The sequence below is a fragment of the Aphelocoma coerulescens genome, chromosome 3 (assembly GCF_041296385.1).
Source record: "Aphelocoma coerulescens isolate FSJ_1873_10779 chromosome 3, UR_Acoe_1.0, whole genome shotgun sequence".
Classification (NCBI taxonomy): Eukaryota; Metazoa; Chordata; class Aves; order Passeriformes; family Corvidae; genus Aphelocoma; species Aphelocoma coerulescens.
Window position 1 is genome coordinate 25821814 of NC_091016.1, and position 19302 is coordinate 25841115.

General features: G+C 36.9%; 1 protein-coding gene across 1 annotated transcript in view; it reads left to right on the forward strand.

Moving 5' to 3' along the window:
• Positions 1-19302, forward strand: part of USH2A (usherin) — a 388199-nt gene that overhangs the window by 160009 nt on the left and 208888 nt on the right. Inside the window, exons 30-31 of the mRNA XM_069009544.1 lie at positions 4740-4853; positions 7179-7340. Coding sequence (XP_068865645.1) covers positions 4740-4853; positions 7179-7340 — 276 coding nt within the window. The remainder of the gene's footprint in view (positions 1-4739; positions 4854-7178; positions 7341-19302) is intronic.

Below are 19302 nucleotides of genomic sequence, written 5' to 3' on the forward strand. Positions count from 1 at the left end.
TGCCTGGTTATGATTAAAATTAGTAAATTTACTCATTAAAGAGAAAAAAAAGGTTGAACTAGTTTTGCAAAATAGTTGTCTTTCACCATCTTAGCTGAGTGCAGTTTTTATGGAAGTGAGGAAAAGAATGTCTGTGTTACATCTGTAAGATTAAATAGCTTTTTTTTGGGTGAGTTGTACATGTAGGTGAATGGTTTTGCTTATATGGGACGACTCCATCACTAAATATATTTTTAAAACCTCACCTCGATTTATATTTGTATCATCAATCCATTCTTCAGAGTAAAAGGTCCTTAAGTTGCTATAAGCAGATGTGTCCTTTCATCTCTGAAGACCTGGTGAATTCTTGAAACAACTTCATGAAGCAGCAGGATGACAGATTGCAACAGTGAAGCAGTTGCTTTCATAAAACTCTTTTAACTGGCTGGGAAAATTGCTATAATACTGTAATTGCCTTTGAATCTATTTTTCAGATTTTGTGAACCGAGTATTAGCCCTCATACTGTAGAGGTAAACCATTTCCTTCGTTGTTGATGAGAAGTACTAGTTTTCCACTCAAAATCTGCCAGAATGCTGTGGAATATGGCTGTGTTGCCTAAATGTACGAGACCTCCCTTTGACAGCATTGAACAAAAGAAATGCCTGCTTTTTGGAGAAGTGAAGGGAAAAAAAACTGGATATGTAATCTTCTTATATACTGTATGCATTAGAACAATGAGTGGACATAAAGATGCAACTAACTCTGACTAGTCCACACACCCATTTTACCATAAATTCATTGTTGACCCCTTTGCTATTGCCCATATCCATTTTGTTATCCCTCATCTGCTGGAGTGAACGTAGCGTTTTCTCTCTTGCACAACTCTAAACCTTGACTTTCAATATTGCAAATAATTAAAGACCATTTAAATAAAAGTATAGAGAATTAAATACTAGTTTTGCATATAAAGTGGGCTTAATGTTCTAGGTGTGATTCCAGATCACTCTTTTAGACTGTTAACTTTACATTCATATTTAACAAATGACATTATTCAGTTTCATGGGGTCACTGTGTCAAAATGTCTGTGTTAGAACTTTAATTTATTTCTGGAGGTTCTTTGGGCAGATAGGAGTGGTGTGTTAAAATGATTTAGCATCTCCACTTGCCCATGTGGATTTTAAGGCTTCAAATGTAGTCTGTGATGTAAATTTTGAGTCTAGGTGGATTCAGCTGCTCTTTAGTGGCAGACTGAATGCACGGGACTCATATCCCAAATGTGTGATGCTGACCCTCTTCTTAAATATTGATCATGTCTCTAATCCTATCTCCTGATCACGGTGACAATTCATCCACCTCTCTCCTGTTAGCATTAATAGAATACATGCAAGTGTGGCCAAATTTTGCTTTGTTAGCACCCCGTCTTGGAAAGCCTGATGGACTCTTATCAGATCAGCAATTATTGGGTATAGACAAAAGATGCCAGCCTGAGAGTGCGATAATTGAGGAGTTAGGGAAAGTTTTTTTAAAGCTGTCAGCCAACTTCATTTGATCATAGGCTATTTTTTTACTGCGAAATTTATTTTGCTATTCTTTAAATTAATTCACGTGTATCAGTGATGATCTTTGCTGTGGGACTGCTGACTTTGTATTTCAACGTAGTCAGGTGCTGAGTGTAAATTTCACTGACTGACTGAAAGTGCAGAGGAAATGAGTGGGTAATGAGAGCAGAGCAGCCAGTTCTTTAATTGAATTAAAAGCTGGGTGACACCAATGCAGACACCTGTCCAATTACAGACAGGCCAAGGTGTTTACCATTGCTGTACAAGCGATTTGAAGATGACAGAAATCTTTCCGCCCACAGATTAACATAATGAAGGAGAACAGATTACAGTGGATGCTGGCCAAACAGATAGGATGGCAGCTGAGAAAAAAGTAGTTTGCTGAAGTATGTAAATAAAATCTGTGCACTTTCTATTGCCTACCTATGCACATCTGTTTCTTTGTTAAAAAAAAATAGTGCAAGAGTACACATGAAGGAAAAACATTAATTAAGAAATTTAAAAAAAATCTTTAAGTTGCTGCCTTTGCTGAATGAATTTTTTAACATAAACCTCCTGTAGCAAAAGAGTTTGTTTGCCTTTTTTTTTTTTCATGCAAATTCTCTCAGCCTTTTACAAACCTACCTATGCAATGGGAAGTCTGTTGTGCTACAGGAGCTTCATATAAAACCTTCCTACTTCGTCATAAGTAAACCAAACAGCCCAGTCGAAACCTTCTGCGTGTCCTGGCATCTTTTTGGATATGTGTGATATTCTGCAGCTCTCAGTGCTTGAAGCCACTGGTAACCCCACAGAATGTCTTCCATGAGGAAATGCAAGGAGTGTTAATTCACTGCTTCATAAGAAACAAGTGCTACAAGTGCTAAATGTACAAGTCAAACTAAATTGCTTCCTAAAGCCCAGCAGAGTGAATAGAGAGATGGCATATATGCAATGCCATGCACCTCTTGACCAAGAACTTGAAAATGTCACAGTTAGAGGATTTGGTTTCTGCTTGTGTTTACTTGTGGAAAGTAATTCCCAAAGCACTTTCTATAGTTTCCTGTGTTTAATGCTCTAAGATCTGGAAATAAGTGGAAGTACTGTCATGTGCAAAAAAAAAAGATGGTGTTTTGACTAATGGAATTTCTGTGATGAATAATGTAGTGTAGATTCCAATACTCCCAATACTTTACAAGCATAGTAATGCCTGAAGGGGAGGCCATAAAAGAAAGCTGAAAAGGGACTTCTTAAAAGGGAATGTAGTGAAAGGATGAAGGGTAATGGCTTTAATCTGAAAGAGGTTAGATTTAGATCAGATATTGGGAAGATACTGTGGGCATGGTGAAGCACTGGAACAGGTTGCCCAGAGAAGCTGTGGATGCCCCATCCCTGGAAGTGTTCAAGGCCAGGCTGAATGGGGTTGGAGCCAGATGATCTTTATGGTCCCTTTCAACCCAGACCATTCTATGAAAACATTATTTCCTATTTTATGTCTTTTTGATGGCTCTTAAAAATATTTTCCTTCCATCACAGGAAGATTACAGGGGCATTTCTTTGGTGGTGACCAACACAGCATTCTTTTTCTTTCCTGTCACAGTTATATTGGATGTCAGTACAGCTCTCCACTGTTGACTGGGGATTTGCAAAATCAAAACTATAACCAGAGCAAGCAGATGCTGGTCAACTGGTTTTAGTTTAGCACTACTCTGAAGTAAAAGTGATTACTTCTGAATATCTCTCCATTTGTATGAGGAGAAGTGCACCCCAGAGAATTCAAATAGAAAGATCATTGTTATGCCAACCTTTGAAGTTTTTTGATTGATTGCAAGAAAAGGCATAAACGTTGCTAATTCAGTGAAAGCTAATCTCCCATTTTCCATGTGAACACACCTATTACTAAACACAATATAAACATGTACAGACTGATGGTTCTACTCAGAAAATAATATATTTGTTCTGTAGCTATTAATTTCCAGCATCAAATTCTCCATGCCCTTTTTGTGATTATAAAGGGCTTACATGAGGAAAAAAAAAATTTTTAATGCAGTGCAGTTATATTGCATTCTGTTAGTGTAGTAACCCAGTGAAGAGCAATAATAAGGACTAATTTTGGCTACCTGTTTGTGTACATGTAATGCTGAAGGGATTTTCAGACTATTTGTACTGTGGGACAGCTGGCCAGAAATTAGGGTTCTTTGATGTGCTGGGTTTTTTTAAGCTGATTTTCAAAATACAGGTGTTGGACAGTTTTGAAATAACATGGTTTGCTATAATTTTTTTTTTTTTTTTAATGAAACACCACATTGATTTTGCTAGAGCTGTGAGAGTCCATGTGAGAACACGATTTGAAATAAAACTTGGCACGAATTGGCCTTCTTTTAATTACTTCTGTATTTAGATTCTGTATTACTTTATTGTTGGACCTACTTTAAAATGGGAACTGCTGATGTTTCTAAAAATGACTCTAAACTAAATTTTTCCCCTTGTAATCCTTCTGTATCTCATAGTTCAAAATGTTGAAAAACTTCCTGAAGTGGTAAGCAGTGATTTGGTGTATTTGTTATAACAAGGAGCTGATGGAAATGTGAGAATTTAGTAACTTCTCTTCACTAACATAAAGCAGGACCTGAAATGGAATAAGGCTCCAGATCTTTTCTTCTTGTAAACCCTTGGGTACTGTTACCTGGATTATGTTACTGTAGTAGTATAGCAAATGTATGGTCTATATGCTGCCACTGAATGGAAGACTAATGGGATGTTTCATAAAAAAAGAGATTTCAGTTCATGGATGACTAGGGACATCGTTGGAGAGGAGGCATTAAAAAAAACTTGTTCTGGGAGGCAGTGAAAATTCCTTGGAAAAACAGAATGAATAACTGAAAAAAACTTTGAGACAGGGATTAAGAAAAAAACTCCTTCATTGTCATTGTTGCATTAAAATATACACCTCAGTTTTGAAGTAATATCTATTTCAATGAGCCCAACTGAAGGAACACAGGTGCATCTTTAGTACTAAAAATTAAATAAAATATCACTTGCTCTTAAATTATTTTGTAAAATTTAAGTCATGGATGATAGCAATGAAGCCTTAAATAGATTTATTTTCACCTGCAACAGTGGGAGCCCATAACAGAAAACTTTCTTTTCCCTCTATGTGTGTCTGCATGTAATCAGTCTGTACCCTGTACATGCTAACACCTTGCTTGCTTGTGTTGCAGGTGTATTGACGGGCTTGCATCCCTTCACAAACTATGCTGTAACCCTAACTGCTTGCACTTTGGCTGGCTGTACTGAGAGCTTGCATGCATTGAACATCTCCACTCCACAAGAAGGTAAAGTAATTTCAAAGGTCTTGACTTCCACATTTCAGTCATGAATAATAAAACAGGAGAAGAGCTAAACGCTGCAAAGCCATTTGCTGGAAAACCCCAACCTAATTTGATGACAAAGTGCATTGCCAGACCATAATTGCTCCATTTTTTGGGGGGTGCGAAAATGAATCAAACTCCATACCCTTTAATGACATGCATCTTTAATAGCTGTAATGCAGATTAATGGGCTTTTTAATTGCTGTTACATTGTTCATGCAAGAGCCTTGTCATTAATATGAAGCATCTGAAAGATTAATGAAAGCTTCCTCATTTTACTATGGCTCAGAAGTAAATCTAGAGACAGTCTGACTAAAAAGAATTGATTGTATGGCAGAGTATGAAATTGAGAATCAAACGGTTGATTTCCATGGTTTCTTTTAACCACTAAACACCAGCAATAGGCAACAATTATTTCAGTATGATGAAACTGCCAAATGCCAATTGAGTTATTTATTAATTGCTGTTCAGATTTTCCCTTTTTTTCCCCTAAACATGTTGTTGTGCTCAAACTTAAAGGTTGTGAGTGTAAATTAATGCTTCCTATGCTTACATTAAGAACTAGGGCACAAAGAAAGAAAAAGTGCATTCAGTTCTGACTTTAGAGTCTAGGCTGATATGTAATGCACATCAATTACTAGAAAAAATGCCCCAAAAATATCAGTGACATATTTAACTTCATTCTCAATTGAACATAAAGTTCACATCTCCCGGTTCTGTCATCCTAAAGCCATATTAATCCAGTTAAAATAATCAGTTACTCCAAATCTACACCAGCAGACTAATGAAGACTTTGACGCATATTTATTGGACAGTAGTTAATCTTCCATGATGCAAAGTAGTTTTCAAAATTCCCTCCCTCCCACAGTTCTTTGTTTTATCTTCTCATGTAAACTAGGTTTTAATACAGTACCTATAAAGCAAATAAAATTTTGGTGTGAAGTCATGTGAATTATAGCCATAATAATTAAAAGGATGCTGAAGTGTTGAACTGCTGCCAAAGCAGGTTGTAGTGCAAGGTGTTGTCTTGATGAGGACAGTGCTGAAGATTGCAGTCTAACATTGCTAGAACAGAGTTTTGGTGTGACCACATTAGTAACTGCCAGCAGCACCAATCAAATCAAAATCCAATTTTTGCTTCTTGGATGTTCCAGATAAACTGACTGAGATTGTCCAGTGGCATTCTCCATGAAAGGGTGCAGCCTCTGACAGCCAAATAGTTAATGGACCCTGTGATATAAACATGAAACACATTCTTTCAATATTTGTGTATTTCTTTCTGCTGTGACATAGCAATTAAAAGTAAATTGTTTGTGTCCTATTTTCTCAGCTTAGTCAATAAAGCAGAAATGCTTACCTGTCATAAAGGAATGGTTTAGGCAAGAGTAGATTTCTTTTTTTTCCCAGAGATTGAATAAAGCCACGGAGAACATGTGTTTTATCCCTCAGAAGAATTGAACAAAAGTCAATGTGTGGAATTTCTATTTTTGGATGCTCTTGTTGCCTGCTCTTAGTAACAATAAATTGGTGATACAGAAGAGAGACACCATATCACACCCTCCAGCTATCCCTGTTTCCCTATTGAAACATTCATTACTTTATATTGTTTTCACATTGCCAGGCACTGCTAGTTATTGTTTTAAATTGCTAGCACAGAGCTTGTAAATTACAAGATATTTCTCCCAGACTAAGGCCTCAGCTCTGCTCCCCTTGCAATATTCACTGGGATTCCTTGTGTTTCTAAGGTATAACTCAGTGGAACAGTGAAAGAACTTGACTCTTAAATTATTATCCTTTGCCGACTTCCAGTATGTTGTATACATAAAATCTACATTAAACAAACATTAAGTGTTTGAATTATGAAAAATTTGAAATAAGGGGCAGTGCCTAGGAACAGATCACCTGCATTGGTGATTAGGATGATCATTTTGTAGTTAGGAATAAAAACCATGAAAGAAGAGAAAATAACTTGTATTAAAAAAAGGACTGCACTATAATCTGTACCCCTCACCTTGCTCAGTGTTATCAAGCTGAAAAGATAAAATTATAGAAGCATAATTATTCTCCTGAAAGCAAAGAGTATATTGCCATATTTCATAGAAGTTTCTGTTTGGCTAGATATCTTCACATAATGTAGGAGACTTCTCAAAATTCTGATATGTTGCAGACATAAAGTCTCGTCTGAAATTCCAGCTTTGCCAAAAATCAGTCTGGTAGTAGCTTCTCATTGAAACTCTTTATTATTTGTGGAAAGACAATGTAGTATAACTTTATACATTTTTTCACCAGCCCCTGAAGATGTGCAATCACCCACAGCAATATCCTTTCCCACGTTCCTGCTGATGAGTTGGAGTCCACCCAAAACACCAAATGGTATTATTACACAATATACTTTATATATGAATGGAATACCAATTTACTCTGGAAATGGAACTAAGTATGTTGTAAAAGGTGAGTTCTCTGCTAGGTAGCGTGTCAGATGAGTATCTCACGGTTGCTATGAATAATTGTGTGATTGACCCCTTCTTATTTCAGAGGAAAGAAAAATAATTCTAAAATGGTTGGATGCACTTTAAACCCTGATGAGTTTAATATTTTAAAACATCTCACTTTTTTTTGGGGACTCATAGAAATTAACACCACCATGGATGGTGTGCTTCTTTCACAGGATCTGAGTCATCTTTTTAATGGTTTTATAACATTTTGATCTCATACCATGCAGCTGTCAAAGCAAGTTAACTGCAAACTGTTGAAGACATGTACAGATTTAGTAGTTTTTCTTACTGCCTTCCTTAAATATTGTTAATTAGAGAGATACCACATTGCTTACCTGAAGCCTCTGTTTAATTCATTTATTAAAAGTAGAAACGAATAATCTGTTTTCTCCTGATAATGGTTGTGCCATGTGCCAGTAGCTAAATTATATCTGTGCTCTTAAACTATTACATTGTAGTTAAGTGCCTGTTATTGGGCAATACTGTGAAGTGTGGTAATCTGACTTTCTATTTTAATGCAATGAATGTCATTTAATGAATTATCCAAATTACATATTTGAACACTATGCAAACAACAGCAAAAATAATAATTAAAAAAAAAAACAAACCACAAACAACAAAAACAAACTAAAAAAACCCCAAACAACCAATAAAACCCAAGAAGAAAATATGGAGCTAGAAGTGTCATGCCACAGCATAAGCACTATTGCGGACCCATCAGAACTTGCATGTGTTGGTAGGTACAAGTGAAAATAAAACATTTCGTGTTGGACAACTCAGGGGAAAAGGGGTACCAAAACCCTACTTTCTTTTTAATGTGGGGCCTTAAAATTCAAAGCCATTTCTGCATCTTGAGTCAGTATAAAACATATTTAAAAATTCATATAGTTCAAATTTCTTTGCCTTGCACAGGCCATAAGGTACTGGTGTGGTGGGTCAGTTTTGACACTGAAAAATGAATTCAGTTAGAGAACCTCCTGAAGGCTGTTGATGATCACTATAATAAATAGTGCACACTTTAAGTCAAACTTTTTCATTCTGTATTCAAAGGTAATGGATTTTTCGTAACCATAGTAACCTTAGTGTATTTCTGGATAAATACATGAGGTATATACATTCTGGTTTTATTTTTGAATATAAACTACCACATTATGTATTACTAATAATATGAAAAATAGGATATAGGTTAGCATAATGACAGCTCAAACTAGTGTGCATTTTTCTTCTGCAAAAAATAAATATTTATCAAAAGTGTAGGTTCAATTAATTTCTCCCCCATCTCCCCAGTTTTCTGGTATTCTTGCAGTGCCATTTGTCTTTTTTTTGCAAGACTTCCATTAATCTCTCATTGCTGTATCATAGCACTGTTCTTAAAAATTTTGAAGTGCAAATAGTTGTGCTTCCAATCTTACTAAAATCATTACTGAAAGTTCATCATAGGTTCATCACTTTACTGAAATGTTCATCTGCAGCCTGGTTGTAAATGGGCAAGCGATGTAAAACATTTGAGGAAGTGTTCACCATAATATATTTTGGTTGGCTGGTTTTAGATTCATGTCTGAGTGTAGTCTGAATTACAGCCAAAATGAATGCTTATTGATAGAAATTATGGTCAAGTGGCTTTTGTAATTCTTCTTTGAAAATATAGAAAAACATAAGGATTCTACCCTTAAATCTTGAGTGATATGTTAGAATACATTCAGCTAGTAGTAGTCAGATGAAATCTCATCTTGTTCATAAGTTTCCTAGAGAAGCTCTTGTTGCTTTTACGTAGAAATTATTTATTTATACTTTACTATAAATTTTTATATTTTTTGGTCCTATTGAGCATTTAATGACTTTGATTTCAAATAATTTTTAGGCAGACATGGATCTAAAAGAAACAGAAAATCTTATTCAAAAGAGAGGGCTGGTGGATCAGATCATGTTACCATGATCTGTACACCACAAGAGCCGCTCTTGCCTACCATTCTGTACGTGGTGTGGAGATCAGTCTGTTTGGTTTGGATCCATTTTATGTAGCTGCCAGTTTCTCCCTCTGCCTGAGGGAGAAGTGGTGATGTGAACCAGCAGGCTGGGATTTGGGTCACCAGAAATCCCAGTCCTTGTGAACCAGGTTTATTCAAGATCTTGCTAAGATCTGCCTGTATCCTTAATTTGACCTGATTTTGCTTCCTTTCAGAGCCCAAGATTTTCCACTTTGTAGGTTTGATTTAGAAGAGGTATAACATAATCTTTTTTTTGTTGTTCCCCAAGGGCAACAGTTTTGTGGTGAAAAGCTGCAGCTTTTGGCTTTAGAGTATTATGTTATACACGTTTTGGCTTTTTCCATATAATTATCCTTTGTTTCCAGCATTTGTGCTAGTGATGTTGGTGACTTATTGCCACAACATCATATGCTATTGACCCTAAACAGAGAGACAAAGTTCATTGTCTCTGACATCTGCTTCCTATTTACTCACCAAAATTATTTTCTTAATTTAGTAACTGTATGACTTAGTTCCTGGCCAGTAGTCTATACCAGAAAGTCATAGATTCTTTCTGTGTTTTTGAAGTGCTGTATTTCATGAAATGTGATGGTTTTCTAAACCTTTCTTTTTAAGAAGATATAAATTCTGTTTAAAAATTAGTACTTCACTGACTTCCATTTCAGACCATGGAAAGTGCTTCAGTTTAGGCCCATACTAATCAATCCAGAACTTGAGGAGGGATATGTTTTCTCAACACCATAATGGCAAATATATTGTTAGCTTAATTTCTGATCTTGACAGTTGTTCAGGGCTTGAAATACTCATTGATTTTCATGGAAATTCAAGTGTTTGTTTCCTCTAGGGGTTGAGCTGTAATTAAAAAGGAAACTCTTTAAAAGCACATATGGCAAATGTACACTTTACCACATTGAAAAAGAAGACCCATTAAGCATCCATCATCCATTAGTGCCTTTAAATATTTCCCCCATATTGACAAGTTTGGTTTCTGTGTTGTGAGTAATAAAACACTGAAATGAAGCCAGCCTGTCTAGCACAACACCTGTATTAACTGTCTGCCTGTGATTTTTCTGCCTCCCACCTTCATGCATTTGCTTTATGTGGTGTATGTTCTGCTTCTCCATGCAATCTGGGTTGTATTTCACATCCTATATTCTAGTGAAAGCCTAATGTCTCCAATGGATGAGCCCAGAGGAAATAGTCCCAGATCCCAGGTGAAACCTGGGCTGTGTGAATCCATGCCCCTGTATTTATGCTTTAAGTTCATCTGTGTGTGAGTGCAGAAGCTCCTGTAACCAAGGCCAACATCTGCAGCTCAGGAGAGTAGGGTTGCAGTAGGGTTCTGCTCCCCAAACCTTCAGACCTTACTGTGCTGTAGATGATTAACAGCTGTGAGGAGTTAGAGGAGCTTGTACGGTGATCTTCAGCACTCTTAACATATTGAACTTAAAAAGGCAGTGGATTTTCCCTGGGAACAGGAAAATATTCTTCTCATCCAAACACTCACAGAAAAAACTGAAGCTTCTACTTTGAAATCTGGAGCATTCTTAACGTAATTATTTTAAAGATATTTTTAAATGTATGCAGGGTATCCCTTCTTGTCTTCTCTTTTGTTTAATATAGTCTCAGAAATTTTCTACCTGCCTTAGATGAAAGGGGCAACAGTGTGGGTTTCATCCTGAAAAGTACTAGACTGCAGTGGCCTGAGCTGGTGGTGCCAATACCACTAGCAGAAAGGTGGTCTGAAAAATGCAGAATGTTATAGCATAAGCAGAGATTATCAGATGTGACCCACATGCCCAGTTGTTTGTTTGGTGGGGTTTTTTTGTTGTTTTTGTTTTTGGTGTTTTTTTTTGTTTGTTTGTTTTGGTTTTTTTTGTTTTGTTTTGGTTTGGTTTTTTTTGTGGGGAACCTTACTGATGTGAAAAAACTTGAGAAAAAAGGTTAGAGCAAAATATTCTTGTATTCTTAAAAGCTGAGAATTTGATGGACTGAGAAATGGTGTTCATTGTCTAACATGTTTACAAAGGGAAATTACTTTGTGGAAGCTTTAGAAAACAAGACAAAAAAAATATGAATCTGTCTTTGCTCTGAGCTTGGCATTGAGGATGTGTGTCTGCATTTTCTGCAGCACTAGGTGCTTGACAATGTTAACAAATTGTGTTCGTTTAATTTTCCTAGCAGAATCTAATGGTTCTCATCATGAATCTTTAAAAGGAAGATATTCTTATTAAGACTCAGCTGTATGAAACTTATTTTTCTCTGCCAGCCTGAAAGGAGTGTTTCCAGTTTTTCAGGAAAGAGATTGTGTCAGCTACGTTACAAGGGCAGATCCTCAACTGAGTTAAATGAGTATAGAGTTATCCTAAATTGCATGTCCAAGAGTTTATAAAAAAATGTGACAGAGTACTTTGTACCAGGTTTCTGGGCAAAATATTAAGGAGAGCCTTGGAAAAGGTGAGAAAGAGCTGTCTTCACATTTTTTTTTCTAAGAGCATGAACTAAGCTTTAGCTTATTCAAATTGTTATTTGACCTGAGTGAGGAAAGGCTGATCCTACAAAACGGGGTTAGAACGGGAGCCTTGTTTTTCTGTGAGGAAGAGACAGATGTTTGACATCTGTTCAATCAGGGCTTAACATATCTGAACTTAAAAAATGGGAGAATCCCAAATTAGTACCTGTATTTTTTATGTTGCTCTAAACCAGTAGTGATTACAGTACACATCATGCACAGCCATGTGCAATAACTACATTTTGCAGAAAACTTGGCGAAGTTTTTGGTCCTTTATGCCACATGAATACTGCTTGTTTTAAATGAGAGCTCGTGATAATAAAAGCAGAACCCATCATAATATCAGTATTGCACTGATTGCCAAGTGAAACTATTTGAGCAAGAAAATCCACAGAACTGTATGTAGAAGATAATTGCAGTGAGATGTATCACTGCAAGAAGTTGAACCACGGAGAAGAAAATCCTTACTATCTTATGTTTAGGATGTTGTTCTTGTGGTTACTTTTCATATTTTTCACCCATAGCCATGTTTAAGAACAACAATTTCCAACCCTAAGGATTTGCATTCCTTTGTTTTGGGTCCTGCTCAAAGATGACAGGCAGCTTTTGCCTTAAAGGACAAACAATAGAAAAATTCTGTAGTCCTCTGGTATGAGTTTATTTCCCATCTTCCAGGTGGCAGTGAAATACTTAAAATTACCAGATGCACTCAGTCTGTTCTTCCACTACAGGTTTTGGAAAGAGTTGTTTGCTATCAAATACAATGTTAGTGCTAGATTTATATATATATTATAACCCTGAATGGCACAATTTCTCTTTTTTTTTTTTCTTTTTTTTTTTTTGTGAAGCAGAGACTTTTTTAACACCATGGTGAGCAATAAAAGTTAGTCTTTGCTTCTTTGTAGGTAGAATTGGTTGTCTGAAACATCTTGCACGTGACCCAATAAGACTTGGCCCAGTGTCTCACACTTATTTTAGCGTCTTGCACTACTGTGCAACAGTGCCAGGCTGACCCCTTATATTTGGTTTAGCAACATATCTAGCTGGTAAGTCATACAGGGTGGCATATGAAGAATGCCTGCTTCTCCAGGCTTTATTCTGGCCCTTTTATGCATTTAAGTGAACATCTAGAGGTGCACCTGGCACTAGAGGGCAGGGTACACCAGCCTTACAGGAGGAGCTGCCTTCCTCTACAAGTTGTAGGCATGTAAGAAGGCACATTTGATACACCTGAAGTGGCAACGCTGACATTGCCGGTGACCGGTGCTACCGTAATTAATTCCACAGACCCAGAATGCAGATTCAGCAGGCACCAAACCAAAGGGCAAATGGGCTGTCTGAGCCTGGCGTTCCGGTATTTCAAATTCAGACAGAAAGATCTGGTGCACTCGTTGGACTTAATAATACTGATCTGGGGAATTTAGAGGGGAGGGAGGCAGGGGAAGGGTAAAAGCATTATGTTTATTTGTAGCAGCTCTGTTGTATCATTTTCTATTGCAGTGCATTAGTGCAGTGTTAAATAAAATCTGCTTATTTAAAATCCTTTTAAATAGTGTTTAAATATTTCCTGCTGATACAATCTGCTAAAGTAGTTATCCTTGCTGCAGATTTCAGTTAACCTTGTCGCAGATATTAAGCCTGAAGCTACACAGACTTTTAGGGACCTTGATTATAGAGCAAAACCTAATGGTGTCATTATAAAACCACAGCTGGACAAGCTTCTGGAGTCCTTGTCCTTTGATCAGATTTGGGTAACACAGCAAGCCAGGAGAGAACTCACGCTAACCCTGCTGGAATTGCTGAGCTCTCAGGTTACTTGAGTACCACTTTCTAAAAATTAAAATGCAACACAAATTATGAAATGAGAGTGATTGGGACCTTCCAATCTTCTGTATGTACCGAAGTGAACTGGAGCAAAATAGCTTCTTCAGAGCTGATAGCTGTAGAACAGGGAGAGTATTTTTTCTATTCTTTCCCTTTTGGCACATAAGAATTATTTTGGCTATGTGCTCTGTTTTCTAAACAAAGAGAAGAAAAGCATTGATTTAATGGCTTGTCTAAATTCCATGATAAGAAATAAAGCTCTTAAAAAATGTAAAACTCCCAGATTATTTTGTCCTGTGATATTACTTCAAAATATTTGTCAGAATTAGACATATGTAAGCTTTTTGTTCTGTGTTTTCTCCTTCAATATATGTAGGCTGGTAAGCAGATTTAAAGATGCTGAGATTTCTTCAGAAGACAGTGTCTACCGAGAAGGACACATTTAAATCAAGTGTTCATTGAGTTCAATTTGTAAAATGTGAATTTACAGACTTACAGCCTTTTTTCTTGTTTTTTATTCATCAGCAGAGCTTACTTCTTAACATCCACATATAATTGCCTTGTAGGTGCTCTGCACTGGCATGTTGATATGTAGGTCTTCTCCAAGATATCCTCTTTGCAGTTAGATAGCAAATTCTTATTTTGCTGCTTTCTGAGATCAGGTTGTTGTAATGTTGTGTGTGTGAACCTCTCTTGAGTAAAGTGGCTAAATGTTGTCTGCTTTGCTCTTGGATTTTTCTGAAGGGCTAATCTGTTTCTCTGCATTTTTCTTTCATCAGTGACAGCTTCACATCAAGTGTCATAGTTTGTCTTTGTGAGCTGTTGTCTCATGGTGACCACTGCTTGTTATTAAACATTGTGAGAACTCTGAAGATTTGGAAGAACTAGGATATGCTTTCTTGGCCATGTTGTGCTTGTAGCCTGAAGTACTTCCTGTGAGATCTTATTTTCAGCAGTATGCCTGCAACTGGGGTTTGCCTGAAGCTGGTATGGCAAAATGGTGGGTTCTGTTCAGATTTTAATTTTTCTGATAAAACAGACACATAAGCTTATTGTTTAAAACAAGATTTCATCAAGTCACACTTTCATTAAGTGCTTTAGAAAACATCAGAAACTGTGCAAGACTTTATATTGAAATTATAAATAGTATATTTATAGATCAAGAAGAACATCTCCACTTTTCTAGATGATTTTATTTGATTTTTCCAGGATCATTCTTAGATGCTTGATAAATGATTTATGCTTAGTTTCAAGTACTGCTAGACTCAGGTAAATAAAGATATGATACTTCTTGCACAGGTGGACTAAGGCCTAACCTGCTGCTTCTGTTTGAATCTCTAGGTATCCTTTATAAGGACACACCTCACTTACCCATAACTTAATAGGCTTGGATAGAATGGGGCAGCCTTCTTAGTATTTCCAGCTGCATAATGAAACTTCTCTCTGAGCTTTTCCTTATGCCCTGGAAAAGATACTCATAGTTCTCGTTATTAATTTAGGAATAGTTGGTCTCCTGAACTGCTAAACAGTTGGTGTATATTTAGCTGGAAATAGATATTTTATTCCACACTTCTGCATTACAGAGTGCACTGGTTTATCAGCTGTGATACTTTGACAGAGCAGTACATATATTCCTCTTTGGCTAGTGCAAGGCACAGACCCTTCTCTCTATACCTGGTATGTCCCAACATTCCTTTAACAATAGTGGAATATTGATAAATGATGACAATGTACAGGCAGGTGATGCCACAGCAGAACTTCTAGATGATTCCCAGCTGGGTTTCCCCTTTCCCTTGGTTTTGCTAAATGCATGGCCATGCGGGTATTGAGTCATTTACCATTAATGAAATATTTTCAGCATTTTATTTACTGAATAAAACAGAAAGCTATAATGATAAAAAATTATGGAAAGGGGAATCTTTTATTTTTACATATGTTTAGGACTTATAATTACAATAAGTCTGGGAAACTTCCTGAGAACTTGCATTTCTAAAATACTTCACCTGTTAATGTAAGTTCAGACTTTTCTGAGTATTTTCCATCTTTCACAAGTCTTTTCTTGTGTGTGAAGAATACAAGACTGTGTGTTATCAGGCCATAAAATAGTTGGATGTAAGTTTGATTTTAAACATATTTGGTGGTTTGTGTGATTGGAGTATTCATGTATTTTCAAAATCTGTTTCTCTATCCTCTTAATTTTAGTGGAAACATATGAAATACAGGATTTTGTCCCAAAAAGCATGGGAGGCATTCCAGGATACTTCCTCTTCTGGTATCACTGCCAGAAATCTAACTTAGATTTCTGATTGCTTAAATTGTTTACAAAAAGCTTAGTAGCCTTTTTAAGTCAGTACTGAACTCCATAATGCTTTTCACTGGTCTTCCATGGAATATGTCTTTTTACAACAATTTATTTCTGATTGAAGGATTTTACATAAATTGTAGTTGGACTCTGAAAGCTGCTGGGGATTTCTCCCTTTTTTTCTTTCTTTAATTTCCATGGTTTTTGTTGTATAAATAGAGTGACACATTAAAGTGATGTGTTATCAGGAAATTAAGTAGTGGGAAAAAATATTTCAGCAAACATAAAGCTAAACACGTAAGAAGAACATCAGATTAGTCTGCCTTAAGGAAGGCTTAGGCTTGGGGTCTTAAGATGAATATGAAGGTGGAAGGTAAAAGTTGTAACTTCTGTGTTGTCTGCTTTGGACATACCAGGTTCCTTGATTTCAGAGGTACATTTAAGTCACGTTTACACTCTGCGTATCTTGATTTCTTTTTTTTTGCATGGCTGGGTATGTTTATGGCTACATAAGGTTGCTCAGAGGTGACCACAGGATCTGGTGTATTAGGAGATTCTGGGTCCTCATTGCTCACCTACCCAGGATCATTGGCTAGACGGGGGGAGTTCACACAAAGGATGCATAAGCAACATTTTCAGTCTATTCTAGGAGAAATGCTGAGAATTAAGGAAATTATCAATAATGGAAAGTAACCCATGTTGATGCAGTATGTCAATAGCTTCCTTTTGAAAGTTGAATTTCATATTAACTTCAACTTTGGACCTATTTATGGTCACTTAATTTCAATAGTGTTAGAAATTTTTATTCTGATCAGGAAAAAAAATTGAATCCAATTGACAACAATTTTTAAATATTCTGAGCTGGAATGCTAGCCTTTTCATCAGCTTAAGAATAAGTTAGATTAAACACTTTGACTAATGTGTTTTGTATGGTTTGAGGTATGACTCTTGGGATTTAATATCAACATTGCAGTGTCACATAACAATTTTTAAGCTGTTAAATTGTACTGGGAATTAAAATACATGCACAATTTAAATCTTTCTCCTATGTTTACAGGCAGAGAAAAAGAGCAGAGAAAACTTGTCAAGTAAAACTAAAAATCAAGTGAGATACACTGAATAGTTAAGAAGATTAATAAATAAGAAATGTTACCATAAAAAAGAGGTACAAGTCTTGGCTTAAATATGAAAAGAAGTTGTGTGGCAGAGATTGAGGCAAAATAAACAAATGGTAATTAGAGCTAGAAAATAATTTCAAATATTTGCATGCAGGACAAAGGAATATCCAGGTAGATAAATAAACTAAGTTCAAAAGGGCTGAGAGAAATTAGAAGGTAACTTGTTCACCAAAGAGCCTGTCCCTAGTGATGCTGCTTTGGGAGGTACATGAATCAACATTGTAGTGCTGCAGCCAGAGAACCAAAAATTAGTAAAGCAGCTAGACTGAAATAGAGCCTTGTTTCTACACCTTATCACCAGGTAACAGAGTTTTTGGAGGTAGGACTGTTGTGGGGAAAAGCCACAGTTTTGGCAAAATCTGTGGCCTTCATGTGGTGGTCACAACAGGTATTTTCAGACTTCAGCAGAGAAGCTGAGGATGTGAATGGACACAGAGATTAGTCTATTCCTCCAGGAGGTCCAGCTAGATGAGCAGTATGTCATGTTAGCTGTGAATCATAGAATGGCCTGAGTGGGAACAGACCTTAAAGATCATCTGGTTTCAACCCCTCTGCCATGGACAGGGACACCTTCCACTAGACCAGGATGCTGAGAGCCCCATCCAACCTGGCCCTGTACACTCCTAGGGATGGGGCATCCACAGCTTCTCTGGGAAACCTGTTCCAGTGCCTCACCACTCTCACAGTAAAGAACTTCTTCCTAAAAATTTAATCTAAGCTGACTCTCCTTCAGTTTGAATCCATTCCCCCTTGTCACTACTTGCTCTCTTTCTTGTAGGTTCCCTTCAGGTACTGGAAGGCTGCAATTAGGTCACCTCGAAACCTTCTCTTTTGAGACTGAACAATCTCAATTCTTTCAGACTGAACAATCTCAATCCTCTCAGCCTTTCCTTATGGAAGAGGTGTTCCGTTCCATTAATCAACTTGGTGGCCCTGATTTGGACCTTGTCCAACAAGCATATGTCCTCTCTGTGCTGGGGAAGCATAGGGAAGTTTCAGTTGCAAGTCCTGCAGTTTCTTAGTTGTGCCCCTGAGTTTCACAAGAAAATTCATAAAGATGATACCAGTAATGTAACATAATGCAGGCACATACCCAGCAATGACTACTAACATAGTGTCAGTTGTTCTTCTTCAAGAAAGAAGTGATCATTACAGAACCTAAACAACCTATCTTGAAAAAAAAAAAAATTGTGAAACAGTGGGACTGAACAATATACTGCATTCTGCATAGACAAGACTGGAGCAGGGAGAGGAGTGGGGTGAAATACAAAAGCCTCTTAAGGGTTTGCCACTTGTGAATTATGCATCTCACTCTCACTAGTAGGCGTAAATGCATAATTCTAATCTGTTCTTATTACTTATTTATAGCACGCAGTAGAATGTAAATTCTATGCCTCCTTTGTAGAGGCTTAACATGCTGGTTAAGGTATGCAGATATTTCAAGGAGCCTACATAGACAACTTTCTGGGCATAACACTCTGTTGCCAATTAAAGGGCATAAACTTCAAACAATAAATTTAGTTAGCTCTCCCCTCCCATTTACAGGAGGAACACAGACACGATGTAAGAAATAAGGTATAGGATCAACAGATAATAAGAGCATTCATCTTGAAATAAACTACTCTGCATTATTATTATTTATGATAGTTACTGTTGTTAATAAAGTACACGTGGGACAGAGGAAAAGCCTGCAACAACCACTGAATTTATGAGACTGGGGAGAGATGCAAGATCTCCCTTTTATATCGCTGGCACTGATCGATTTGTATTTTTCCCTGATGATGGTTTATGCCATTATAACTGTTTTGTGGCTCCTTACTATTGACTTATGGTTGCAAAGCACTTCACAAATGAGAACAAGCCTCTGGACATTATATCCTAATCTTCACATCCTATAGATATGCCATAATACAGAGCAGCTGACTGCACCACCTGTGATCTGTGCACCCACAAACATGATTTATTCTGGTAATCCCAGTTTAATGCATCACATCAGATTGTGGCAGTTATGTTATCTGATGACATTACTGACACTACATGCCATAACTGGGTAGTGCAACATGTCAAGTTGAGAAAAACTTTGGGCTTTCATTTTTTTACCTTTGTTTCTGTGT